This window comes from Trematomus bernacchii, unplaced genomic scaffold, assembly GCF_902827165.1.
Source record: "Trematomus bernacchii unplaced genomic scaffold, fTreBer1.1, whole genome shotgun sequence".
Taxonomy (NCBI): domain Eukaryota; kingdom Metazoa; phylum Chordata; class Actinopteri; order Perciformes; family Nototheniidae; genus Trematomus; species Trematomus bernacchii.
Genome location: NW_022987727.1, coordinates 9,832,454 through 9,859,831, shown reverse-complemented (window position 1 = coordinate 9,859,831; position 27,378 = coordinate 9,832,454). Strand labels below are relative to the sequence as shown.

Below are 27,378 nucleotides of genomic sequence, written 5' to 3'. Positions count from 1 at the left end.
CGGTCTGCAAAGTCACAAACCCTCAAAGTACACCCTGTAGCGAGTACAACTCTAACATAGAAAATACCTGTCTATGCTGCCCCAGAACGCCTCGTTGGAGATTTCTCTTTTTCGTCCTGGTAGGCCTACTAAGTGACTTAACGACGACCCAAATGGACCAATCCGTGGAGCCATTACGTTACATCCGCGGAGCCGTTACGTTAAGTCCGTGGATTGGTCCAAATTGACCAATCCACGGACTTCCTCACACACACACACTCAATCTTTTCTCAGCTGCAGCTCCGCCGATTTCTCCTCCCTGAGACGGCGGGACGCGGCGAGGCTGTGTGTGAGCAGAGCACACACACAAACTCCCAGCCAGGCTGCGGGTGTGTGTGTTCGGGCTGGGTTTCGCTGTGTCTCGCTGTCTCGCAGACGACCACTGGGGGGCAGGAGCTCCAACAAGCCGTTTAGGACGGAGAGTGAATACACATACTTTGAGATGCTGTATGAGAAACCAATGTGAGTTTGGAAAATTGCACAATATAAATCTATTTTAGTATACCTCAACAATGGAATTATGATCAGTAGAAATGGCCATGACATGGGACCTTTAAAGAGAAAATGAATGCTTTATGCTATTTATATCAAGGTGTAGTGTAGGTGCTCTCAGCCTCTTGGGGATGAAATAAGTATACAACAACAAAAACTGATCCTACTGCATGATATATGACATGTTTCGATGTGAATGTTTTCATTTTGCAGAGCCAAAGCAAAAATAAAATAAATAGCTGTTACTACATTACATTTCATTTAGCTGACGCTTTTATCCAAAATGACTTACAATTACAGGGACATTCTCCCTGGAGTAACTAAGGGCTAAGTGCCTTACTCAAGGGCACACTAGTGGTGGTGTTCCAGGCGGGATTTGAACTCACAACCTTCCGATCTTCAGCCCACCTCACTATCCATTAGACCACCTACTACCCTTTGCATCTTTCCTTTCAATGGTTGATATGAACTTAAAAACTACTGCATTGTTCTTATCACTGCAACCTGCATTCAGGAATGAATTTGTATTTAAATGTTGCTATTTTTTATTTACTGTTTGCATTCAGCAATCTCTCTAAACATTGACCAGAGAAAATATAACAATGAAAAAACCTCTCCATTAGCTTAAAAATAAATAAATAAATCCTAAAACCCTTAAAAACGTACATAACAATTCAACTTATTCAATATGTCACAAAACGGTGCTTTCAAAATATAATACAAATCCCAAACCCATGTTTAACCTATTGATATGTTTATAAATAATAATTGTAATAAAACTGCTGCATGTTCTGATGCCTTCATAAATAGTTTATAAAGCGCTTTAAGGTATAACCCTTTAAGTTAAGTCATCTATTATTCAAGTATTACTTGGAGTTGAGGTAAACAAAGCAGATGACGGCCAACAACTGAAGTTATGAAGTAAGACGCTACATGAAACACTTTGAGGACAGGTGAAGAGCTGAAGCAAATCTCTGTGGATCCTCTTCGCTAGACTACTAACGCAACACTGACTTTCTCTCCATAGGTGACCCCAATGATATGCTGTCTGACACAAATTACACAGGATTCAGGCCAATTATCCCATGGTGTGATTAGCCAAAGAGCCTTTGATGCAAGGGGCCACCTTAGGGCTGAATCAAGTCAGAAACTCTTCCTGTGGCGGTTCACTTAAGGACAGCACAAACTGTTTGTGAGTGCCCTCTGTAGAAGCTGTCATACTTTAACTGCTTTAAGTATGCATGGAGCAGCTCAAAATGATTTAATGTCCTACTTTTCGAGCAGCCATCTTCAGATAATGGCTGTTATTTGCATATTTATTCCTTTCACCTTCATATGTAAACTTCTTCTATTTGTGGTTTGATGGTCTGTGTTTAATCGCCCTACCTTCTCTCTCTGTGCTGCCATTTCATTGTCTGGGTTAACAGAGTGATGCAGGGATGAGTAGTAAAACCCAGAAATTAATAAGCATTTTAACACTTCCGTTTCCCTCGTCTTTTTTTTTTTTTTTTTTTAGATGGGTCTGTGGTTCAATGTCTGAAATAAGGTCTGTGATTAACACAAGCTTACAAGATGTTCTAGTTTTGTTTAACAACAACAAATGCGTCAGTAAATACCCCACTGGTGAGTGTCTGAAGCTTCTGTGTCATAAAATAAACAGTTGCTATTAGATTGCTACATGAGACTACTAAACGTCACTAGACGAACATTAGCCTGTAGCTCAACGGTGATGATGAGCAGCTATGCGTCCATGATGCGTACATTGTTTATAGCCTAACGTTAGCTTTTTCCTTCTGGCGTTGCATTTATGCTTCAAAAATCATAAAAAAGTGGTGTTGATAAGTGGAGAATATCCAAAAGGACTAAGTATAATAAAGGTGTATTTGCAACTGATCTTATTCCCTGCAATATTCCAAAGTCCAATGGAAAAATCCGGGTCGGCCAACTATCATCTGTCATCACTGGACCACTCTATGGACCCCAAGTGGAGGCTGTCACAGAGACCAACAGAGTGACAGGTGAACTGTGTTTAGCCCGCCCCCTGCTGGAGGTTCCTCTCATAGTTCTCCAGGCAGATGTGGACGCGCTGAGTGAAGTATTTCTGCTGAGAGATGGCCTTCAGGAGGTCGGTCTGCACCAGTGTGATGTCATAGAGCTCCGAGGTGCAGGCTGTACGAGTGTCAGCACCGCCGGGCTCCAAGAAAACCTGACACACACACACACAAACACACAGAAAAGGGAGAAACCAGAGAAAAGCGGGGTCACGTTAGATTTCTGGAGACGTGAACTAGCAAATGTTGTCACGATGATTGCAAAGCTACTTTATGTTTATTTATTTTTTTATAATACAGAAGCTTGTTGCACAGATGGAAAGGTAATACACAAGGCATTTCCAGTTTAATATTATTTCCAAAATCAGAACACCTTTATGGCGCATTTCCACTGCAGGGCCTTGCAAGGCTTAGTACGGTATAGCCTTGGTAGGCCAGGCTCCCTTTATGCTGCGTTTCCATTACAGTTTAGTAGCTGGGGCAGTAACTATAGTAACGCAGTGTAGGCGGAGCCGTGACGTCATCTTCAATGCGAAACACAAAACCAACATCAGCCGTTAGCTGTTAGCACTCAGAGCTCACAGCTCCTCATATCTGTTCAGAAACTAGACAAAAGTTAAACAAGTACAAACCACAGACTGTCTGTGTCATGGTGAATACAGTCGCTGGTTTATTTATGTCTGTATAGGCCGTTGTTGTGAGTGTGGACAGTCGGAGCATATACAACGTTAGCTTAGCCGATCTCCATTCAGAAAACACGCATTTTAAAAGGTTTTTCGCCTGCCGTCTGTCTGCAGACTTGTCAAAGCATTAATTCATGGTTTTTACTAACCGGTATCAGTATGTTGTTACTTCGGCATCATTTTGAAACGTGTATTACAATTAAATCACGGTCAAATATGTTCATTTTGTTGTATTTGCCAGCGATTCTCTCACTAGTTTAGCATATTCAGCCCGGTTGTTGGCCCGGAAAGAACCTCGATTTTGGAGAGCCAGAATCATTTTTCCCACTAAATTATTGTTCCCACTAAAGTAGGGGTGAGTGTAATAAGGAGGCAAAGTTGACGTTCAGTGTGTTGCCGGGAGCATATAAGGATGTATCCACGATGTTGAAAATGTAAAAAATGTTTAAAAAGTATGTGTTGAGAACACGGCGTGCGAAAATATACGGGTCGTGCTGCAGCTAGATTTGCCTGTCCTCTGTGAGAAGGTGTCGGCGACTGACATGCAAGGAAGAACGGCTGTCCACAGGCTGTTTCACAACTTTATTAACTTCCAGGGTAATGAATTGAACATGCTATTGTAATTGGGTGTGTGGTATATTTTCGTGCACGGACACGCATGTTCCACAACACACAAACTGAACAACACTCAATTTTCCGATCGCTACCACTGTCCTTGCGATCTTGTTATAACAACAAAGTGCACGTTACTGATGCAATATGGTTGAGACCATTCGGGCTTATTCTAGAGGGATGCAAGGAATAGTCCAAGTAGTGGGGGAGTTTTATACAATATGTTTAAAACATAAAGATAAAAAGGTTTAAAAAAGTTATTGTTTAATGTTTTAAGGAGGTGACGCTACTCAGCCAATCACATCGGTGCAGTCAGTGAGTCAGCACGATATATTCAAACACACACACAGAGACGAGACAAGAGGAGAGAAACAGTCTTCATTTTCTCTTACTGGACCTCTTTAAAATGCAATTGAATACCCCTGCATTATAGCAACAACAACAATAATAATAATTAAAGCTGCAAGCAGCGTTGAGCGGGTCTTCGACGCTCCGCAGGCTGTTGTCCGCACGTCGAGGTGTGTGTCTAGGTGTCTCGAGGACTCGAACGTTGGCAAACGTGGAAAGTTTCAGGCCGATCTGACAACGTACATGGGATTTACAGCAGTATCATAAACATTGTGTTTGATGGCGAGTGATCTGTCGCCATGGCAACGGCATTTGATGACACCCCATAATATGCCTAGATGTGTTGAGGGCTGCATCGTTATCAAACCTGTGAAGTTCTGGGCCGTTTGGAGCATGTTAACTGGAGTTATGAGAAAACCGTGTTTCACGGCGACCATGTTGTTACCATAGCAACGAGATTTGACGAAATCTCAAAACTGACACATATATGTGTGTCTAGGGCTTGACGGTTAGCACACATGGGAAATTTGAACACTTTTTACCATTTACACAGGAGTTATAGCAATATCGTGCTTAACGGCGAGGGATGCGTTGCCATGGCAACAGCTTTAGAGGAAAACTCACTATTGTCATATTGAGGTGTTGAGGGCCGGACTAGTAGCCATCATCTGAAGTCTGGTGCAGTTTGGATAATTTTCCATTGACTTAAGACCAGTGGCGTCGCCTGGCCTGGGCATCCGGGGCTTTAGCCCCGAATGTTTTTTCTCTAGCCCCGGACAATTCTCCCTCAATAATATAATACATTAACCGTGCTTTACGTGAACCTCATCATGACACAAGAGAGGACGGCAGCACTGTAATTTCCCGTGTTCAGTGAATGCAACAGAGGCATGACACCAGACCAATCAGAGAGTTGCATGGAAATAAACGTGTGCTTGTGTCATTCAAGCTCGGCTCTGTGTGTGTGTGGCAATAGCGCATTTAGTGTGAGAGAGAGAGAGAGAGAGGGAGAGAGGGGGAGGGAGGGACCGGTGCCAGCATGGACCGTGTTGTTAGCATCTGGTTTGCTAGCTGCACTAATGGACATAAGGAGCTGTTTCCACAAGAAGCTGGAGGAGAGTCCTCTCCTCTCAGACTGATGCCCCTTTCACACCGGCGCTTTTCCAGCTCCTGCTCGGAGCTGGAGCTGGAAAAGCGCCGGTTTTTCCTGTTCACACCGCAGCGGCGGCGCGTCATAGCTCCGGAATGCGGTTCACTTCCAGCTCCAAAAAATTGTCGGTCCAGAGGCAAGAGGTTCGGAGCTATGACGCGGCGTCGCTTACGTCTCTTATGTCGAGGCGTGCAGGAAACCTTACTTTGACCATCCGTTCGCTGTTATTGATCATTGTGGAGATACATGGGCTGTACAGGTTGTCATGTCCGACTATCACAAGTAGAATCATAATGAAAAATACGCCGGTAAAATGTGCCTGTAGAAAACGGCTTAGCAAGTAGTCAGTTTAGCTTCGGTTGCTATGCTAACATCACCCATGTTATACCAGAGAAACTTTCATAACAGCGTTGTGATGCCAAACAGCGTCAATTCAGACTGACACACATTCACTTAAGGGGAACTGGGGATATGTATCAGCTGCTTGTGTGACAGTCAGACAGTGAATACTTTAGAGCCGTGTGAGCTAACCCGGAGCTAACGGGAGAATAAACTCCTGTGGAAGTGCAGCCAGCACTGCAGCGGTCGGTAAATGCCGCTGAAACACATTAATAAACAATGAACCACGGCACTCTGGAGAAAAGTATAAGGTTGGAGAAGTCGTTATTTAATTTAATCTGGCTTCGTATGATTAAAAGCAACACGATCATCGACCCGACGCAGTCCCCGGCCCGTTGTTGTTGTGGGAGAAAATCAGCGACGTAAACTGTGACGTCATGACGCAGCAGCGGCAGCTCTGGGCAGTGTGAACAGAGCGGGAGCTGAAAAGGGAAACCGGAGCTGAACCAGAAAAGCTCTCGCTAGGAGCTAGAAAGGGAAAAGCGCTGGTGTGAAAGCCGCATGAGAGACTCAGGTGAGCTAAAGGACTCTCTGAGTGTTTAGATACATAACTTTAGTCTAAGTTATTTCAGTGGGTCTCAAACGGTTTGGTCACAAATTATTCAAAAGATTATTTCCGCGGCACACCTTCATATGATCATTATAGTTATAAAAAAAATAAGAGAATAAAGGAAAAACAGTTATGAAATACTATATGGCAGTAAAACAAGAATAGAGTTTAAAAGGGGAGTGATTAGTAAAATATCCATAAAGAAAAAGTAAATCTGTTTACAGTTCTGCTTCATATGGGTGTTGAGAGAGGTATCCATAGATCTCTTCATTTTGCTCTCAAAGTGCACCAGATTGATGCATTTAACTTCAATATTTAAAAAAAAATCTTCCCAGGGGAGCATCCCCCCGGACCCCCCTAGAGGAGGTGAGCCCCCCACTCATAAAAAATACCACCGTGAGCTGATTATCGAGCCTTCATTGTAACAGTCGCGGGTGTACTGTGTGTGTGTGCGTGTGGGGAGTGTTGCAGTAGAATATTCCACTGTAGTGCCGCCGCCACTGTGGGCTAAGCCCCGAATGTTTTCAGGTCCAGGCGACGCCCCTGCTTAAGACAACATTGTGTTTTTTGGCGAGGGATGCGTTGCCATGGAAACGGCATATGATGACATCCCATAATTGGCGTAGAGCTGTTGAGGGCCGGACCATTAGCCATCATCTGAAGTCTGGTGCAGTTTGGAACCTTTTCCATTGAGTTAAGACAACATTGTGTTTTTTGGCGAGGGATGCGTTGCCATGGCAACGGCATATGGTGACATCCCATAATTGGCGTAGAGCTGTTGAGGGCCGGACCATTAGCCATTATCTGTAGTCTGGTGCAGTTTGGATCATCTTCCATTGACTTAAGACAACATTGTGTTTTTTGGCGAGGGATGCGTTGCCATGGAAACGGCATATGATGACATCCCAGAATTGGCGTAGAGTTGTTGAGGGCCGGACCATTAACTGTCATCTGAAGTCTGGTGCAGTTTGGAACCTTTTCCATTGACTTAAGACAACATTGTGTTTTTTTGGCGAGGGATGCGTTGCCATGGATACGGCATATGATGACATCCCATAATTGGCGTAGAGCTGTTGAGGGCCAGACCATTAGCCATCATCTGAAGTCTGGTACAGTTTGGATTATTTTCCATTCACTTAAGACAACATTGTATTTTAATGGCGAGGGATACGTTGCCATGGCAACAGCTTTTGAGGAAAACTCACTTTTGTCATATTGAGGTGTTAAGGGCTGGACCATTAACTGTCATCTGAAGTCTGGTGCAGTTTGGACCATTTTCCATTGACTTAAGACAACATTGTGTTTTACGGCGAGGGATGCGTTGCCATGGAAACGGCATATTATGACATCCCATAATTGGCGTAGAGCTGTTGAGGGCTGGATCATTAGCCATCATCTGAAGTCTGGTGCAGTTTGGATCATTTTCCATTGACTTAAGACAACATTGTGTTTTACGGCGAGGGATGCGTTGCCATGGAAACGGCATACGGTGAGATCTCAGATTTCACGTAGAACTGTTGAGGGCCGGACTAGTAGCCATCATCTGAAGTGTGGTGCAGTTTGGACCATTTTCCATTGACTTAAGACAACATTGTGTTTTACGGCGAGGGATGCGTTGCCATGGAAACGGCATACGGTGAGATCTCAGATTTCACGTAGAGCTGTTGAGGCATGGACCGGTGATATAAAAGTGAAGATTGGTGGACGATGGGACCGTGTCCATTGGAGTTACAGCGACACCGTGTTTTATGGCGAGGGATTCGTTGCCATGGTAACGCCATATTAAGTAACATAAAATTTGACGTAGAGCTGTTCAGGGCCGCAGTGTTAACCATCATGTGAAGTTTGGTGGCGTTGTGAGCATGTCAGTTGGAGTTATGACATCATCGTGTTCCATGGCGTTTGATGGGCCTAGCATCGAGCGAACGCGAACTTTGGCGCCAAATCACGGCTGTGCCGTGCGAAAGAAAAAAACTTCCGTGATAACTTTGAATTGCCCATGTCTGGAGATGCTACCCGACGAATTTCGAGTCGTACGGATAAAGTCCCTGGGAGAAGATAGATTTTGCGCGGAGGACGAGAAACGCGATAAATCGCGTTTTTTCGACGCCAAATTCAAAATGGCCGACTTCCTGTACGTTATTTTTTACCCCTCCAAGAGGCTTTTTTGTTCGTCTCCGCACCCTAGATATGCGTAGCGAGTTTCGTTCGTTTACGTGAAAGTTAAAGTGGGGGGAGTTTACGTTAAAAACGGAAGTGGGCGTGGCCTACGCAATTTTTTACGCAAAGTTCCGGAACCAATTACATATCGCAAGTTGCACCACTTCTGACGCGCGTGCAACATTTGGTGAGTTTTCACATGTGTTGCGGGGGTCAAAGGTTTATCGGTCTCTGCGCGACCGATTTCAATAGGGTCTTCGCCGACCTAGGTCTCAGACCCTAATAATAGCAATAATAATTGGGACCCCTGAGCTACAGGATAACACAGAACGCTACGAGTCGGGCTAGCATTAGCAACAATATCAAAGAGCTCAAACAGGACACCACTTATCCACATTGAAAGACGAACTGAAGGCATAGATAAAAGAAAATCGGTATTCTCCAACAAGAAACATACCGTAAGCTCTCCGAGAAAAACAAACAAAAAAACAACAAACTACAGAAACAAAAAATGGACATTAGGAAGCCCAGTCCTGCATAGCTGAATTAGAAGGGTGGCAATTGATGGGAAATAATGCGATGTTCGGAATGACAGAGCAGACATGATGAACTGTCCCTTTAAGCTGCGCTAAAAACCTGTGAATGTAGTTACAGTGCTAACAGTCATTAATAGTGATCGTTGTGTTGATGTTGGAGTAGAACAAGAGACGTACCTTGGGTTGAATGATGGTGTGCTCGTCGTCCTGTCGTATGTTGTCGTCTATGAAGATGTGCTGAACGTGTTGGTCGAAGGGGTCAACCCACAGTGGCTTTCCCCCCCGGATGGAGGAGCCGTTACTGGACCACCTGATAGAGAAACAGGCGCCGAATAAAAATAAAAAGGATGAATGAAGGGACTGTGGTGACAATATTTGGGGTTTATAGCAGTGATTTTCAACCACTGTGCCGATGATGAGAGATCGTCAGGTGTGCCGTGGATCCAATTTCATCGGTCCCAAAAAATATTATTTAGTTGCTGAAATAAATTGCTATCGTGAGCGTCTGTGCTGCAATGTAGTGGCTGGCTGAGTAATTAAATACTCTTCCATGCTAGTGGGTGGCAGTAGGTAGTAGCGCAATAATGACCAATAATGTTAATTTAAGACAGTGAAATTAAGTGATGGGCGGTAGAGGCTGGGTGACAAGCAGCGATGGATTCATATTTGACTCTGAAACGGGTCCTGGACAACATTCAACCCATATGAAGAGCCTATGACTGGTGGACAAAAGGAAGAAAAAACAGTGAACTTGAGGCGATGCAGGGAAAGATATCTTTGGTTTGGATTTACTTTCCTCCGTCTGCACTTGCTCCGTAAGGCTCGCGGTTTGGGGATAAGCTATCTAACAGTGCAATAGTCCCATTGTGTTCGCCTGCATAAACAAATTGAGACACGGGTAACTGTCATGAGAAAAACATCAAAGGTGAGTTTTGGGTATCACGATATTAGTTGTTGTTGATCTAAACAGGCCCAGGTTTCACACTGAATTGAGAGACTTGTCATTAAATGTCATTATATATACGATGTATTCGAGAACGTGTAATTTTGGAAACATTTTGGGTTGTTGGTGTGCCACGTTATTTTTTGTTAATGTATGTACCGCGGCTCCAGAAAGGTTGAAAAACACTGGTTTAAAGAGTGCAATGCGTACCAGTCAAAGTGGTCCTGAAAGCCCCCCAGGCCCATGGCGGAGCTGAAGTACTGGTACAGCGCCCGCTCTCCGTCACGAGAAGACAGGTGCTCCTCAGCTCGGGTCAGGACGATTCCCTTCCTGCTGCAGCGGATCTTTCCCGTCGTCATGTTCACGCTCAACTGAGACAGGAGGAGAGAAGGGTGAGACAAACACACGTCATTAAATCATAAGCATGAAAAGCTACTGTACACTGTTTTTTGTATGTATATAGTACACTATGTTCATATGTTCAATAATATAAAGATACTCCTCTGAATGTAGGTATTTTTTCTAAATATATCTATCTATCCATCTGAAAGCATTTAATCAAAACTGTTTCTGTTATTAATATATAGCCTCTGGCAGGCTTAACCTTGTATCATGTTGTGATACACATGTTATATATTGTAGTACAATGCATATATCTTTCCTTTAACCTGTTAAGCCCTGAGCCTGTTTTTCAGGTCTCAGGCTCGAAAATGACATTCCCAGAACAAATGACCATATCTTCCCTTCTAAAAGGGTTAAATTAATAATCTTTTTTATCAAAGTAATGATAAACCTGTGAGTTGGATGTAGAAAAGTCAGAATCAATATAGATGTTTTTTATTTTAAAGAAAATTCAGATTTTACATAGTAAAAAACTGTAAATTATAGTGTCCGTCCAAACATTATTTTGTACTTATAGTGAAAACTACCCTTGGATGATGGTAAGGTAGACTAAAAGCTTTAGGAATCCAAAGTACAACATATAATAAGTACCCTGTATCAAGATTGATGCAAAACAAGTGACATTTGACCTTTTTAGAGAGATTTAGCAAAAAGAAACCACTTCTGGGGTCATTTGGGTGGATTTTCCATATCTCTGGCCCCCCTTGGTCGATTTTGATGGTTGACACCTCTTTCTGACCGTTAGAGCCAATAAAATTGAAGGGGGAGTCCCCCACACACACACTCATTGTGAAGAGAAGAGGTGGGGGCTTCGCGCATGCAGTTTTGCATCAGAGTGAACTAGGGCTGTGCATCTTCACTGGTCTCACGATTCGATTCGATTACGATTATCCTGTCAACGATTCGATTCAATTCGATATCCCGATGCATCACGATTCATACCAATGCGTTGCATCCTCAATTTTCTATATTACTGCACATGGCTTATTTTTCATCAATGCATACATGCAGTAAATACATATGAACTCTCTTTTTATTATTTAGAAAGTGCTTCAGAAATCAATAACATAAATGTCTTGACATTAATTTATAAACCAAAATAAATTAATTGTATAGGTCTAGCCTCCCTATCTGTGTGTGAAGTTGTTCCATCCTCAAAAACAAAAAAACTAATGCTTCTGCAGTCTAGCTGCAGCTTCTAGCAACGGTCTTCTGTTAAAAAAAGGACACTGAATGTCCTGAATGTGGCATCACACACAGGACTTGAGTCTGAACACAGCAGACAACAGGAGTATTTACAATAGCATATACAAACAAAAATACTGCATGTGGGTGCACACTTACATTCTCTGTCTTACATAAATCCCATGAATGTATGAGATTAGGTTAGCTTCATCATATCTCAATCAGTGATTAAGTGAATAATAAAGTTTCTATCGGGTCACTATCAGCCTGTCACTCATTATTTTCAGGGAGGGGGCGGGGTTTGGAGGAACGGAGAGGAGACGGTGATCGCGGAAGCTTTTTTCCTCCTGCCTTCACAAACTTTACACACGTATCGTCTGAAAATTGCTAGAAGACATTCATACTCTGCAATCCAAGACTTAATTAAATCCACCAAAAACCTGACATGATTGTAACGCGATTATTTTTGAAAAACATAAATCCTTGTGTCTCTGAGCCGCAGCGACACGGAGTGATTCAGAGCGGGTCCCTCTGCTGTTGGTTCTGGACTGGTGTTCTTGTGTTGGTGGATAAAGCAGACTGCTCTGTGTTTGGTGTTGCTGTGCCGCTGTCACGTCTGTTCCCTGATCTCTGCGTCACCGACCGATTTTATATTAAAGTGACAGAAAAAAAAAACGTTATAGTAAAGCCGCGGCCGGAAAATCAGGAAGCAACGTTACTACGCTATAATCGATTATCTTCCGTCACTGCATCGATACCGAATCGTCCACGTCCGCATCGCAATGCATTGTAGAAACGATTATTTTCAACACCCCTAGAGTGAACCTATCTCTAGCTTTGACATCTGGAAACGGAAAAGCAGTTTTAATGCTTATGGATTATCAGAAATCATTTCAAAGGGACACAGACACATTGGATTAACCTATGGATTAACTTCAGCAGCGTTTTTATCGTTTTAATGCCATTGAAGACCACTTTGGAGAGACTACAGAGCCAAGGTTTTAGCTACCTAGCGTTACCTGTTTTGATGTCCGTTTTTGCTTATAACGTCGCAAATTCGTATAATTCAGTGATAATGTGGGTACCCATCTATTCTGTGTCACCTCACGATGTGAAACGATGTGTTGGATGTAGAGAAGAGATAAATAATAAGGTTTTGTGAGTGATTTTCGGTGCAGTAAGGTGTTAGCATTTTTCGCTCGTTGCTAATTCAGAGGCTCAGTGTTAGCATTGTGGGTTTTATTTTGAAAAAAATAAAATAAAAATGATTAGTTAGATGAGTTTCTTCCCGTTACATGGATATAAAACATTCATAGTTTATTAAATGAACATGCCCTCAGACACTGTTTCCTGCAAGATGTTGCGGCAGTGCCCCGGTACCGGGGTCTCTCGGGCTTAACAGGTTAACCTCTAATGATTAGATATTTAGTAGTAGTTTAAAATATAAGGACTGAAATGGTGCAGTAATTGGACATTCAATAACTCCCTTCTGTATTAAAATGTTTAATTGTTTAAAATTTAAACTATTTAAAATATATAAAAAATGTAATCTTCTATTGCATTTTCAATTGAATTGGTTTTAATGAAGGCTTAAAAAAGGAATGCAAAATGCTCCAATGCACACATGTGAGATGCTCTTATACACATATTGTATACACAAATGAAACGCTCTCATATATGCATGTCTAATGCTCTCATGTTGAGCATAGGCAAAGACAAAAGATGTCACACCTAGGTGTGAAAACCTAGATGCCTTAACTTGAAGTTTGTTCGACAGGCAAAAAAATAAAAAAGTTCCGTAAAAGACATTTTGAACTACCAAAGGCCCAAAAAAAACGTAACTTAACATGACAATGTGTTGATTTAGTGGCATTTAACGCAATGTTTGCTATTCATAATCCCCATTTGCAGATGCAATTTAGGTGCCGTTTACACAAGGACAAAACGGCTTGTATCTGCATAGTTTCTCTTACGTATAGCCCTATTATTTACACGAGGCCGATAGAAACGGACCCCACAAACGATAACGGGTCCCAAGGTGGATAGATTTGCAAACGAAACTCTCTGGGGGGGTCAAACGAGTCTGTGTAATCGCCTCTATACGAATATTTCCTGAAAAAATAACGATAGCCCCACCTCTCCCCGCCTCCGCTGCTCACTGCTGTAGCATGGCCAGCTACTGCTAGTGCTACTGCTACTGACCATGCTACAGATGTTAGTACAACATCTACAGCTCGACCATGCTACAGATGTTAGTGCAAAATCTACAGCTCCTCTACCACAACCATCAGCAACAAGTGGACATGGAGAATTACATGAACTACTACATGTTGCTAAATCCACCGCGGGGCATAAACAGAAGGGTAGCCATGGCAACATTGCTCCGGGCCATGCTCCGGGCTGCTCCGGGGTCTTCTTTGCTGCTTTTGGTGTATTTTGTGGCGGAAGTTACAGCGCCACTTACAGTCCCGGCATATGTACTACAGCGTTTCCAGCGGTCTCGTTTGAACAGACACGTTAAATGAAACGAATGCATGTGAACGGAAGACTTTTTTGAAAGCGCATACTGTGCATAAACGCAAACGTTCCCGTGTGCATATGGCCTTTTTATGGTACATTTAGAGAGAGTTCTAATGGTCTCCGTTGATGCCACAAGATGTGGTAAAATTCACATTAAAGGTGGGGTAGGTAATTTTGGAGAAACCAGCTCGAGTGTGCTAGAATTTGAAAATACACAGCCGGAAAAAATCTGCCACTTCCTTACAGAGCCCCTCCTCCAACACACACGAACGCGCACATGACCAATGAGTATGGGCTCAGAACAGTCTCATAATACACACATGCACACAGAAGAATTCACACTTGTATTTCCGGATCCACCCTTGTGTTTGTCAATGCACACACAAATGTGTTCCGTTTCATATACATGTAAATAAAATCCAAATACAGAAAAAAGTTTTACATATGTATTTTTGATCCTCACATATTTGTTTTCCGTTAAATCCCCTGAACCTGCAAACACAAACCGCTTTCTGTGCATGGATCGCTGTGCATTCGTGTGTGGGTTTTTTGAGACTCCCCTGACGGTCACCCGATTCGTACTTGTAATTTTTTCTATCTATAGCCAATCAGATGTCTCCTCAATTCTAAGCCAATCACATGAGCGCGTCCCCACGAGGGTAGATTTATTGCGTTCATGACACTTCATATACGCATTTTGCGCTGTCCAAAGCAGGGTGGACAGAATTTATTTTACCGGACAAATTTGAAACTTACCGGTCATGTTTCAATAATAATAATAAGAAGAAGAAGAATTGTGTAGCAGAGTTTCCGTTAGCAGGTAATTACCGGACTATGACCGGATGGCTAATAACACGGGAGTAAGGATCATCTATTTTCCTCTCTCCCTCTCTCCTGACAGCCCGTCAGTTTCTCATGCAGCTCGCTAAAACTTCACTCGCGTTTATGTCCATATCGATCAGATCCAGCTCTCCTGATCGGCCTTTATAGAGAGCACCGATCAAACTATTAAGAGTGAATATCGGCCGATAATGACCGGCGGGGCTCCCCCCGTTGACAGTTCACTGTCTAGCACTGGCTTCGTAATGCACTGATCGATTAGGCTAAGCTAACCTGTAGCTGCTCCCTCCACACTCACAACAACTTCATACAGACATAAATAAAGCAGCTGTATTCGCCATACAGGAAACACACATTTAAAACGGTTTTGCCTGCCGTTTTTGTGTACACAAGCATTCATTAATGGTTCGGAAAGTGGCACTGTACTGAGAGTGGAGGTGTCCTGAGATTAGCGCCTGCAGACAGGCTCCATGGACCTGTCAGCTCCGGACAGCGCAAAATGCGTACATGAAGCGCTACGTCATGAACGCAAGAAATCTACCCTCGTGGGGGCGCGCTCATGTGATTGGCTTAGAATTGAGGAGACATCTGATTGGCTATAGATAGAAAAAATTACAAGTACGAATCGGGTGACCGTCAGGGGAGTCTCAAAAAACCCACACACGAATGCAGAGCGATCCATGCACAGAAAGCGGTTTGTGTTTGCAGGTTCAGGGGATTTAACGGAAAACAAATATGTGAGGATCAAAAATACATATGTAAAACTTTTTTCTGTATTTGGATTTTATTTACATGTATATGAAACGGAACACATTTGTGTGTGCATTGACAAACACAAGTGTGGATCCGGAAATACAAGTGTGAATCCTTCTGTGTGCATGTGTGTATTATGAGACTGTTCTGAGCCCATAAATGAGGGCACGAGATAAGTTTGTGCACAGATGGAAGGCTGACAGGCAGGTAGGCCATCCAGTTATTTTAGCCGGGCCTATTTTAACAATATGTATTTAAAGAATATTAAATCAAATTATTATTTATTTATTTTTGTTCTCTTTTTTGTTGTTGTCTATAATGCCCTCAGTTGGATATTATGTATGTCCTTTCTTATTTATTTAATATTTGTTTGGCACAGCCCCACCTAGTGTCAGCAGAAAGTATTACACATAATGATTACAAAAAATGCAAAGAGATGCAAAAAAAGAAATACAAAAATATATAAAATATATTTTAAGGTCATGTTTAATCATCTGATTCGTCTGTACATTGCTGTTTTAGTCTGTGTTCTTCTAATTAGTGTCTACAGTGCCGTTTTGACCCATGTGGGACAAAACCTGACCATGCCCCACCCACTCACTGTCAAAGTGAACGGTGACTGTAAAAACTACACTGCGCATGCTCAGAGTATTTTTCAATGTAATGTGTGTGGCAAAAAAAAAAAGACCAAAGGGGCACAGAGCTGCCATCCCCACCATACGTCATCTCACATCATTCAGAGCTGATTGGCTGTAAGTACGTGTACCGCGAAAAGTGTGCTGTGTGAAGAGGAGACGAGAGAGCTGCAGTGACGCGTCCTAAAACCAGGAAGTAAGCTGCAAAAAAGCAATGAGGTTTCTACATACTGTAGGATTTTAGAAAATAGCTCGAAATAAGATCTGTGGGAAACGTACCTGTTAGATAAATGCACGTTTTGTTCAGCCGGATAACATCCACATGTCTACCCTACTTTTATAATTTTTTTATCATAAATCTATCGATTAGATTTATGATAGACTTTTGAAACTACAAGAACATAAGGAGGACTTTTACAAAAAAGTAATAGAATTTTTTGTCCAGAAGGATAGGCAAATGGACTTCATCTTCAAGTCAAGGTAAGACCGCCATTTTATTGAAAATGGGATCTTACTAAGAGAGAACAATTCAATATTTAAATGATAAAATTACATTTTTTGGGTATCCTTTTGTTGAACTGTCTGTTTAAAATTAATCGAAGCATCAGACAAAAAAAGCTTTTGAAAATAATATTATATTTTGGTTTAGGTCAAAATATAATATTTGTAAACCTGAAGAGTCAGTGCCAGTGCCTCACCAGCCATGAACCTCACTGCACGTCACTGCAGAAGCTTATATATAGACATCTAAGTTTTTTGTGCCCCACCACTTTTGTACTTATAAAAACGCCACTGGCAATATGTATAATAAGAAAACTAATGTGATAGCAGTGACAGGAAGTAGCACATTTTTGTGGGTTTGATGCAAGCCCCCAGGAAGTGTGCCGGACTCTTTGCCCAACATTCGTTGTGTCCAAACGGCGGTACTATAACTTCCGTATCAGTCCGTGACGTCACCCGGCCCAAAACAACTTTTCCCCATTGACTAACATGGGGAAAGAGACGTCTGTAAATCGGTGGATCATTTTTTTTAACTAAATAAACTACCCAGTATTAACTATTTTATAGCCCTTATTAGAATCATTCGGTCCATAAAGTTGTAAAATGCACTAAAAGTCGAATCTAGATTTATTTTCTCTCTCCATTCATTCTAGTAAGCCGAGAGTGGGAGCTTGGGGGGCGGGGCTTAAGGGGTGCATGCTCTGTGAGCGGACATACGGTTCTTCTGCTCTGGCAGCCAGGCATGATGGGTAATCTGTGACGTTTCGTTCTCTCAAAAGTTGGGCCATTTTGACTTCATGCGCCAATGAGCAGCTCTCATAGGAAAGAACGAGACCCCTCCCACGCTGTATCCAGTTCTTATTATACATCCATGGTTTGATGTCCCCTATATCCGGCCCGTGGCACAAACACAAGGATGTGTGCATTTTGTCCTCCACTTTTTCTGACCTCTCCTTTATTATTTTGGTGACAATCCAACTTTCTGTGGCAGCAACATTTACAGCGTGCACCACATGCTGTCATGTAATGTCCACACACTACAGTACGTACACACGTTACCGGAGGCTCGTGAAAGGTGCCCCGCCTTTCCTACGCACAGTTTTTATAAACTAATTTTATATATATTATGTACTATTATTCCTGTTGCTTTTTCTTGTTTTTATAACTTTCCGGGTCGTACACTCAAATAGTTTTTAATAGTGTATTTCTCAGGCTTGGGGAGTAACGGATTACATGTAACAGGATTATGTCATCAGGATACAAAAACAAGGGAACTGTATTCCCTTACAGTTACATAAAAAAACACGTAATCAGATTACTGTAACTACATTTCTAAAAAATGTGGATTACTTGCAGGATTACAATGTCAGTAAAAACCTAAAAAGAGCATATGTTTGTAGTAAAAGGATCAGATTGTATTTCTTCTTTTTAAGCTGTACTTTAAGTGTGAATCTATACGCCGTCGCCTACTGCCTGCATTTTTTTATGTTGCACTTAAACAGAGCATTTTATGTTAGCTCAGGTTTTCCTGGAGGACTCATTTTGATAGATAATAACTTTATTGTATTTATTTGCATCTCATTTGACATGGAGGTAATCCAAAAGTAACGGAAAGTGATCAGTGGATACATTTTTGGGAAAACATTGTGTGTGTGTGTAGGATATATTACTTTGAAAAATAAATAACTATGTTAATTCTAAAATGGAGCAACTGTCGCTAAACCCATTTCCCCCTGAAAGTATTCGGTTTCGTATTGCTCTTTTAAACTCGATCCGCCATTAAATTATAAAAAGTCTGTGACAAATACATAAAAACAGCTGTAATGTGGATGATGACAGATGAGCTTAAAATATCCAACAGCATAGAAGTGATACATTATTCTGGTTTTGACTGTGTTATGGGAGGTTGAGAACGAATTATATCAGCGGTTCTAAAATTGTGCATTTTGTTTTAACACCCATTACTTTGGTGCAGACTCAATCACTCAAAATCTATTGGATGTATTGCCATGGGATTTTGGTACATACACTCATGGCACCAGCATGATCAAGTGTGGTCATTGTGGTGATAAGTTAACTTTATATGTTGCACAACCATCAGATCAAAATATCTTTACCTCCCATACTTTGTTTTATCACTTAAAACCTCCAGACACTTACACAAATGTGCAGATTTGAGCATGCAAAACTAATATGTTGTAAACATGTTCTAAGCATTAGCATGATAGTATCCTCTCTACTAAACATGGCAGGTGAGAATGAAAAATGTAATCTGCAGCATCCTCTTCCATTGACTTACACTGTTTGGTCATTTACTAACAAGATTAATAGAAAGATAATGTAGTTGTGCTTTCATCATGTTTTGAAAGCTATAAAAGGACAATATTTAGTGAAACGTGTAATTTGAGTGCTGTGGTGCTGTTTTTACTTTGAAACAAACCCCATTATTAGAGGAGGAAGATGGAGTCAGAGATCTCTTAGCTGTGAAGGAAATACCCAGAGGTTTTGAGTACGGCTTCAATATCAAATCTCCCAAAGCACTCCCATACTTGACAACAATGGTATGGAACAAACTGAACAATCTCATCATGACTTGTGATTGATTCCCCCCCCGCTCTGTCTGTCTGATACATGCACAGCGTGTCACAGGAGGCTGTCTGAGGAACTTCTCCTCTGTGCTGTCCATCAGTGAGGCTGACAGCTTCACTTTCTGACAACTCATCCGTCCATTCCTCTCACAATCAATGCGTTCCACTCCAGCTAGCTAACGTGCAAGTACTCCCCCCTGAGAGAGAGGGAGGCTGATGGGGGGAGCAGGGTCCATGGAAAAGGTCTATGTAAGGGAAAACAAGGCCATACTCTTAGGGAGAACATATCTGCAGTTACCCATCGGCTTTTTGATGTTTTCCCTTTCCTGTAGTGTGTTATATGGGTGTTTGTGCATGATAATGGTCTGCAAAGGCTAAAATCTCTGTGTTCCCTCTAGAGCAGGGATGGGCAAATGGCCCCGACCTCCTCTTTTTGCGGCCCTCAGATCAATTTAGAAACAACGTCATTAATACAAAAAATATATATATATATATTTATTAGGGCTGTCAGTCGATTAAAATATTTAATCGCAAATTAATCGCACATTTTTTATCTGTTCTAAATGTACCTTAGAGGGATATTTTTCAAGTTTTTAATACTCTTATCAACATATGAGTGGACAAATATGCTTTATATGTTTGTTTATTATCATTTTAACAATGACAACCTCTCATACAATAATACAATACTGTGTGTGTGTGTGTGTGTGTGTGTGTGTGTGTGTGTGTGTGTGTGTGTGTGTGTGTGTGTGTGTGTGTGTGTGTAGACACTGTGATGGATCGTTGGAGCTATGTGCAGCTCAAGGCATATATGCTCGAACGGGAGCTGCCTGGACGCTGCAATCATGTTGCGCGCACTATCCGTGCTGAGTGTGCTGACTCTTCGTACAATGTCCCACTGTCTGGCTACCTGCATAAAGTCAAGTGCTCGGCGCAGTTGTCGGCGAAATGTCGCTCCTCTGTTTTCATTGAAACAGCTCCTTATATCCGTTAGCATCTGGTGCTAGCTAGCTGCGCTAACAACAACAACAACACGTAAGGTGTGCCGCGCCACACATACACACACCCTCCCGGTCCTCCCGATGGCCTGTCCGGGCCTGCCGGTGAGCGTGGAAGTGTGGTCTGCCACAAGCGGGCGGCAGGAGCGGGGCTGTCAGCATCAGCTTGTAGATGGTATTTTAAACTCGATGCGCTCTGAAACTACGGGGCGGCCGAGGACAAAAAATACACATGCGTTAATCGCGTTAAAATAATTAGTGGCGTTCATGCGTTATTAACACGTTAAATTGACAGCCCTAATATTTTTATATATATATATTAGGGCTGTCAAGTTAACGCGAAAACACACACACACACACACACACACACACACACACACACACACACACACACACACACACACACACACACAACACACACACACACACACACACACACACACACACACCACACACACACACACACACACACACACACACACACACACACACACACACACACACACACACACACACACACACACACACACACACACACACACACACACACACACACACACACACACACACACACACACACACACACACACACACACACACACACACACACACACACACACACACACACACACACACACACACACACACACACACACAGTATGAGAGAGGTTCCAGGTTGAATTGAGGCGAATATTTGTAATGTTCAGGTTGTTGTGTTTAATATTCATGAGAATATTTGTCATTGTTCAAATGATAATAAACAAACATATAAAGCATATTTGTCCACTCATATGTTGATAAGAGTATTAAAAACTTGAAAAATATCCCTCTAAGGTACATTTAGAACAGATAAAAAATGTGCGATTAATTTGCGATTAATCGCGATTAAATATTTTAATCGACTGACAGCCCTAATATATATATATATTTATTTATTTTACTTGTAGTACTGATACCGTCCACTAGACTCCTAGTTACATCGCGAGCTGCGTACATAATTTAGTTCGGCAGCCAAATACCGCCAAAGAATCTGTGACGCGTTTGTGTGTATTGTGTTTGTTTCCCGGGGAAACACTCACAAGAAACACCGGCTGTTGTTATGCCTGCTGTGACGTTAAGTTACCGCTTGTAATTATGCCTTTACAAGCTTCAAAGTTGTATTTATCATCTGAATTTGGCAAAACGAGTTTAATATTCTAAAAGATAAGACTTTGTTTATTTGAAATCAGATGAAAACAAACTGTCACGGACCCTGCCGTGTTATCTATGATTACTATACGCTTTTCATTAATAATTTCAGCGGGAGGGAGGGGGAGCGGCGCTGAGGAACAGCAGAGTGTGGGTTGACCGATGCCTGTGTTGACATTCCCCTTATTGTGCGTCAGCAGAGACAGGCTACAAGTGTCTTAGGTTCAAGTTAGACAACGGGGGGTTACGTATTGTAACCCTAGTTCTATAAGCACAGACGGAGCCCTCTACTGGACTTCATGGGTACTACTCTCATCAATGATACGCGAGCGTTCACACACTGAAGTTGTATAAACGTAGCCGGCCAATCAAGGCGAGCCTACTTGAATGCGCGCGCATATAAGGCAGCTACACCTCCTGACTGTCATCCTACACCCTCTTCAGCGAGCGGCATAGGAAAGACAGGGCCCCTAGGTAGAGGGCTCCGCCTGTGCTTATAGAACTAGGGTTACAATACGTAACCCCCAGTTCTATCTCACACAGGCTCCGCCCTCTACTGTATTTTTACGTCATCATTTTACATCATCATTTTACGTCATGCGATCGGCTCTCGCGATCGGCATTTTTAGAGAGCACCGATCGATCAGCAGAGAGTGAGTATCGGCCGATATCGATCGGCGGCCGATCGATCGGAGCATCCCTAATAGTAACATCACTATGTAACACACGCACTTTTATTGGCTAGTGCTCCAACACATTGTACATGATAGGCTAAGGGGCGGGAAACTCTAAGCGGTTGACCTCTCAACAGAGCCGGCCAGCTAACCAATCAGAGCAGACTGGGCTCTGGTTTCAGACAGAGGGTGAAAAGAGGTGCTGCAGCACAGGCAGTATGAGAAGAATAAAGAGCTTTTTGAACATTAAACCATGGAGACATGTCACAGTAGAGACACTACATACAAAAATGAACCTGAAAATCTTTACATTATGCCCTCTTTAACTATATAATGTAAGACGACAGCACAATGTAACCTTAAAAAGAAGAAACCAAGATATTCAGTATCAAAAATCAGAATATGCTCTTTTTCAGTTTACGACAGTATGGATTAAGAGCACCCATGTTATTATGAAACTGTATGGGAATCCTGATGACGTAATCCTGTTACATGTCATCCATTACTCCCAAGCCTGTACACACATACACACACTACTACCACAAAGCAGAGATCAACAGAGCTAGGGTTTCTTTCTTTAGCGGTCTTGAAAAACCTGAAACTCTAACCAGAGATAATAGATACCACGAAGATGGTTATAAACTGTCTTTGTGAACCCAGGCTGTCTTCCTTATTAGATAGGTATACAAAAAAAACATTGCAAAATGACTAGTCACTAATACCAAAACACCTTACGATACGTCATCTTTTGAATAAGAGGGGGCCATCACAGAGTGTTGTTCATATTACTGCAGCAAAGATGCTTAACAAAATGTTGGGTACATTTGTTGTACTTGCAGCAGTCAAGAAACGGTGTGTGATATTGGGCGACTCTGTAGAAGTGATCCAGATATTAGACCGTACCCTGATGAATTTACACCAAACTATTCGCAAGGAGGAAATATGTTGTTGTAATTTAGGCAACACCACTGGATGTGTGTGTTTCACCTTGAGTTGGGGCAGATCTGGGAACAGGGGGTGAGCGCCTTCAGTCAGAGCCCTTGACACAGCACTCAGCACACGAGGAAGGTCGTTTCCAAAGGAACGGAAAACAATGGCGAATTCCTGTCCCTCCTGCACCAGGTCTGTGAGCAGCTGGAAGAAGGAAGGCAGGATCCAGTGGTACAGGTGCCCCCCCTCACCCTTTACAGACAGCTCTTTGTCTCCCTGCAGGAAACACAGGAAGAAAGCAGTCAGTGACAAATTCCACCATAAGGGAACAAGATTCAATATTAACAGACTTCATTTCCCATGCACAATGGCTACAGCGTAGTTTTGGCAATGAAAATATACATCCCACGCTCCTCTAACAATGCAATATTTAATATAATAGAGACATAAAAATAAAGCAAGAAGAAATACAAATCGAAATATGAAGGTAAAGTAAATGCAGAAATAAGTAAACCACAGTATAAACATGTGAAATAAAATAAGATTTTTTTTAAAAACACAATTTTACATTTAATATCACAGTGGAGGAAATGAAATAAATAAATAACCAAACTGTAAATAAATGTTTGTGTTCTAACCATAAGTAGGTTAAGAACTGGTTGGAAGAAATAGAAAAAGGTATTTATACAGAACGGTTACCCTCCATGAGAGAAGCCACTTTTACAACTTGTGGTTTCATTTGCATGTCCAACAGCTCATGGCAACTGTTAAAGATGCAGAACATTCTAATGTTATTATGATAGAAAATACCTCCTTAAGCTTAACACTACACTAGAAACTCCATGAGTGTATTATGAATATAAAATGAATATAAACATGAATTAAGATTGTTAATGAGTAAAGAAGCTGTGATGCCTTTAGTACAATTTTCCTAAGGGGATTTCTTCGTATTGTTGTAGTAGGTCATAAAATATCAGACAGATACTGTCTAGAATTAATCTGCAGATTAGTTAAAAATGAGACAAACTTTTCCAATGGATGTCATTTTTTTTAGCAATAACAATCACATGAAGCTTGCCTTGGTGCCCTCGGGCCAGCGCAGCAGATTCAGATGCTCCTCCAGAATCCCTCGGAAACGTCGGCCCACATTGGACGAGAAACCTGCCGTCCGTCCAAAATGAGAGTGGTAGCTAACAGCACCATCACAGGGGGGGTGCAGGGAGGGGGAGTCACTCAGCCATTCCCACTTCCCTGCAGAGAGGAGAGGAGGACAATGTCTTTGCGAGTGGTGAGAACATAAAACATCACGGAATGAGTGGGGGATGCTGGTGCACACTATCAAGTTCTGAAGCACTCAATGAAATGTAATATATTTTGTTATGTACGGAATATATATGCAGTAGTGTAGCCATGGACATGAGTGTAAATAATATTAATGATTTAATTTCTCTGTTGGCTCTGATGATGTACACATCCCACTTTTTTCATTAAAGGGGACCTATCATAAAAAATGCACTTTTGTACGTCTTTTATACATGAATATGTGTCCCCGGTGTTCCAGGGAACTCACCAAGTGTCAGAAAACACAACCCTCTCTATTTTCCTCCATACCCAAATCTCTAAAAAAGGGGCTGCAACGGATCTGATAAAAACTGATCCAGATTTGAACACTGTCCTCACGTCAGGACGGTGGCGCTACGGCTATTGGGCCAACTCTCCACCTATCAGGGGAATGTGGGGTTGGGCCACGGCCGGCCATTGCCGCTCGAAAGCGCTGGAGCCGCTGTAGTACATATGCCAGGCCTGTAAGTGGCGCTGTAGTCTGCCACAAAAGCAGCGAAGAAGACTTCCCGCCCATAGTTACCATGGTTACCCTTCTGTTTATTCTCCGCTGTGGCTTTTTTTCTCCCTCCCCGAGGCAAGCGTTTGCTCCCGCTGCAAACGCTTGCGGGGAGGGATTGCTCAATGCAATTGCTCAATGCAATCCCTCCCCGTCGAGGCAAGCACTGTAATTCTCTCCGGTTAGTCCACCAGCAGATGACAAACACTCACCTCTCCGCCTCTTCCAAGGAACGAGGGGACCGTGCGGCAGAGTTTCAGTTTCAGTTACTTTCGCCGGTCAAGATGTCCGTTAAAGTTTAAATCTTCCGGACAAAATTAGAAAAGTGCCGGACAAAGGTCTTTCTGTTTATTCTCCGCTGTGGCTTTTTTTCTCCCTCCCCGAGGCAAGCGTTTGCTCCCGCTGCAAACGCTTGCGGGGAGGGATTGCTCAATGCAATTGCTCAATGCAATCCCTCCCCGTCGAGGCAAGCACTGTAATTCTCTCCGGTTAGTCCACCAGCAGATGACAAACACCCACCTCTCCGCCTCTTCCAAGGAATGAGGGGACCGTGCGGCAGAGTTTCAGTTTCAGTTTCTTTCGCCGGTCAAGATGTCCGTTAAAGTTTAAATCTTCTGGACAAAATTAGAAAAGTGCCGGTCAAAGGTCTTCTTTGTTATTTATTGAGCTTTAAAACAAATGAATAACGACTCTATATGATAAAACACGGAGGATGGAGATCTCTTTTTCTCCCCCTCTTCTGACAGCCCAGCAGCTGATCAGAGCACGTCTCCCCTCTCCTGCAGGGGGGCGTGGACAGCAGAATCAGACCCGTAGACAGCAAACAGCACATAGAGCGAAATGAGGCATGGCTAAAATGCATGATCTGTTTGGTATTTTGAAAACAGAAACGTATAAATATACCTTATATAGGTATGGCCCTATAATATATCATTTAAATATAGCATGATAGGTCCACTTTAAATTATTATCACATCAGGCAGGATAGCATAGGGGTGTTTGAATAACAAGGGATGCAGCAAAAGTTATTTTACACAAGGGAATTAAAACAGACATAAATTAACATAAGAGGATACATTGCCATAATTAATGGAAAATAAAATAAATAGATTAAAATATACTGAATTGAATGCAAACCATAATAAGAAAAAAAAGGTGGGAAATAAAACTGAAAAAATTGAATGCAATACATAAGGAACATTTGGAAAAGAAAAAGAATAAAATATACCAAATAGAATACATAACATAAGAGGAATGAAAGCCATTGAATATAGAAATAGAATCAACCCTGCTACAAAACCTCACTTATTAAAACGTGTATTAAATGTTTACTCCCATATTAGCATCGTGAGCCTGTCATAAAACATGAATTGAGACTAGTTATACTATGTAAGGCCTGTCATTCGGCATACAGTAGGCCAATGTGTTTCCTTGCATTGAACTCAATCATTGTTATGTGTATTGTTTGACAGCTTGTCGTTACTTATATTACCAGGAAAGGTAAGGCGACAGGAGGAAGAGGACTACTTTTTTCCTTTGGACTCTTAAAATTAATTCGGCGTATTAATCTGGAACAGAGGCAGGAACAATAACTTGGCTGACTGGGCAGAAACACATCCTTGTGTGATCCTAGTGTGATAGAGAAAAGTATTAATTCTCAGTTTACCTTTGCTCATCCTTCCCCAGGTGACAGTTGAGAGGAAATGCTCCAGGGCAGCTACCGTCCCTTGAGCTATCACAGAGTCCGACACCAGTATGGTGTTGTTCAGGTCTACATGAAGGACTAACTTTTTCCTCCGCTCAGGATTAGAGCACCGCAGCCCCCGCGGGACTGTTACCGTGGGGTCACCTGTCCCGCACACAGGCTCCAGGACATCTCTGCTCTGTGTCCCGTCGTGTTCTTCAGCTTCACGGCCGTTTCTCTCACCAAACTCCGCCATAGGTAGGATACAACTAACAACGGTAGTAGAGTTTAAAATATTTCAACTAAAACTTGCTACTTAACCGGCTGAGCTGTGTGACTCAGCGGCACTTCCTCCATGATGCCGTCTGCTTCTTCTTCTACGCCTGTAATGCTGCACACCACCAAAGAAGAAACAGCGCTATCTCCCGGTGAGCTGAAATATGTAGCGATGTTCATGTGAGGTTTTTTTTTGTGGCGAACCATAGTATCACTTTTTTAGGTAGATTTAGTTTTAGATTTTTTAGTTTTCAAAACTTTTAATGACCTACTATAATTAGACTTTTTATGGTAACGTTTTATGACATTACTATAACTTTTTGTGACATTTTGATTGGCTACTATATTTTCCCTTTTTATGATACATTTTATCAAGGTCTGCGCTAACTTTTTTTAAAGTA

At 42.2% G+C, this 27,378-nt stretch overlaps 1 protein-coding gene across 1 annotated transcript; it reads right to left on the bottom strand.

Annotated features, from left to right (window-relative positions):
• Positions 1 to 871: 871 nt before the first annotated feature.
• si:dkey-32e6.3 lies at positions 872 to 27,108 on the bottom strand. Its single transcript, XM_034145463.1, has 6 exons — positions 26,684 to 27,108; positions 24,256 to 24,428; positions 23,235 to 23,453; positions 10,174 to 10,334; positions 9,198 to 9,330; positions 872 to 2,737 (listed from the first exon to the last, which is right to left on the bottom strand). Exons 1-6 carry the CDS (start codon positions 26,955 to 26,957, stop codon positions 2,561 to 2,563), a joined length of 1,137 nt encoding a protein of 378 aa, XP_034001354.1. The 5' UTR covers positions 26,958 to 27,108; the 3' UTR covers positions 872 to 2,560.
• Between the last annotated feature and the right edge of the window lie 270 nt (positions 27,109 to 27,378).

Excerpts from the sequence above, each read along its gene's own strand:
- si:dkey-32e6.3 (XM_034145463.1), bottom strand. The coding sequence starts at position 26,957 with ATGGCGGAGTTTGGTGAGAGAAACGGCCGTGAAGCTGAAGAACACGAC. Across the intron at positions 10,335-23,234 it reads CAGATCTGCCCCAACTCAAG|TTGAGCGTGAACATGACGAC; the intron begins GTGAAACACACA and ends CTCCTGTCTCAG. Across the intron at positions 9,331-10,173 it reads TTTCAGGACCACTTTGACTG|GTGGTCCAGTAACGGCTCCT; the intron begins GTACGCATTGCA and ends TTTCTCTATCAG.